The sequence below is a fragment of the Bison bison genome, unplaced genomic scaffold (assembly GCF_000754665.1).
Source record: "Bison bison bison isolate TAMUID 2011002044 unplaced genomic scaffold, Bison_UMD1.0 scf7180017862984, whole genome shotgun sequence".
Lineage (NCBI taxonomy): Eukaryota > Metazoa > Chordata > Mammalia > Artiodactyla > Bovidae > Bison > Bison bison.
In genome coordinates this window covers 331,076-332,102 of record NW_011493556.1, presented here as the reverse complement: position 1 = coordinate 332,102, position 1,027 = coordinate 331,076, and the positions used below count along the sequence as shown (strand labels likewise).

The 1,027-nt window shown below is 61.6% G+C and overlaps 1 protein-coding gene across 2 annotated transcripts in view; it reads left to right on the top strand.

Moving 5' to 3' along the window:
- Positions 1-366: 366 nt before the first annotated feature.
- Positions 367-1,027, top strand: part of ANO6 (anoctamin 6) — a 234,369-nt gene continuing 233,708 nt past the window's right edge. The window contains exon 1 of one of the 2 annotated variants that reach the window (XM_010833117.1): positions 367-780. In XM_010833117.1, coding sequence (XP_010831419.1) covers positions 708-780 — 73 coding nt within the window. In that variant the 5' untranslated portion in view covers positions 367-707. The remainder of the gene's footprint in view (positions 781-1,027) is intronic. The other variant, XM_010833118.1, reaches the window with a different exon arrangement.

The window sequence follows — 1,027 nt, the reverse complement described above, 5'->3', positions numbered from 1 at the left end:
CCTGCTTCTTGTGAACGTGTCTTTGGATCTCGCTCTCTTGGTCTTGTTTTCTTCTGTTGTTTCTTATCTACGAGTTTGGCCTCTTCTCTGTAATTGCCACCTCCCCATTCCCCTACAGAATACATGTTTCCCCACTTGGAGTCGGAGTAATTGATACTTTAAGATCCGCCATGGGCTCCACTTCCCCTTTAAACACCATCCAGACTCGCTCGCCTAAAGGGTCTTTCCTGGGAGCTGCAGCAGCGTCTCTCCCCTCTCGCGTAGCAGATATAAAAGAAAGCGAGCCCAGGACGTGCCCATATATGAACTTGAAACAGAGAGCTGCCTCGTTCGGAGTCCACGCTCTCGCCTCCCCCTTCGGCGAGTTCACTGGCCGGCACAGCGTGAATACCAGCTACTCCCTTCTCTCTTCCCCTGACTTCCTTCTGGGAGCTCTTAAACCCGCGGCAGTTCAATCACTCCGCAGCGAGCCACGGCGCTCACTGGGCATGCTCAGTGGCCCGGACGGCTCCGGCAGCCAGAGGTTGTCTTGGACGCACCACTCGGGTCCGGATTCACCGAGAGCGGACTGAGCACAGCGGCCCCTGAGCCGGGAGTGAGACGCGCCCTGCCGTCCCTGCCAGGGCGCCCGCCGGGTCAGAGAGCCGAAGTTCCGGACTCCAAGGAGCCCCCAACTTCGCGCCAAGTTTCGAGCTGCGGGGGGAGACATGCCCATGATGACCAGGGACGTTCTGCTAGAAATGGAGCTGGAGGAGGACGACGAAGAAGATGGGGATATCGGTGAGCGAGGGGTTTCCACAGGGTAGGGGGGTTGCGGCGCGGGGCCGGGCGCCCGTCCCCGAAATCCTCAGCCCAGGCAGGAAGGACTCGGGAACTGCGCGTGGGCGCCGCACCCTTCTCGGCGAGGGAGGTTGTTGGGACCCGCAGCAGGTCGGGGGCAGAGGGACCAGGAGAAGGAAGCCCGCGCCGCCCGCCAGCGGCCGCAATGCGGTCGCTTTCAGCCGCTGACCGACCGCCTCCCGGCTCA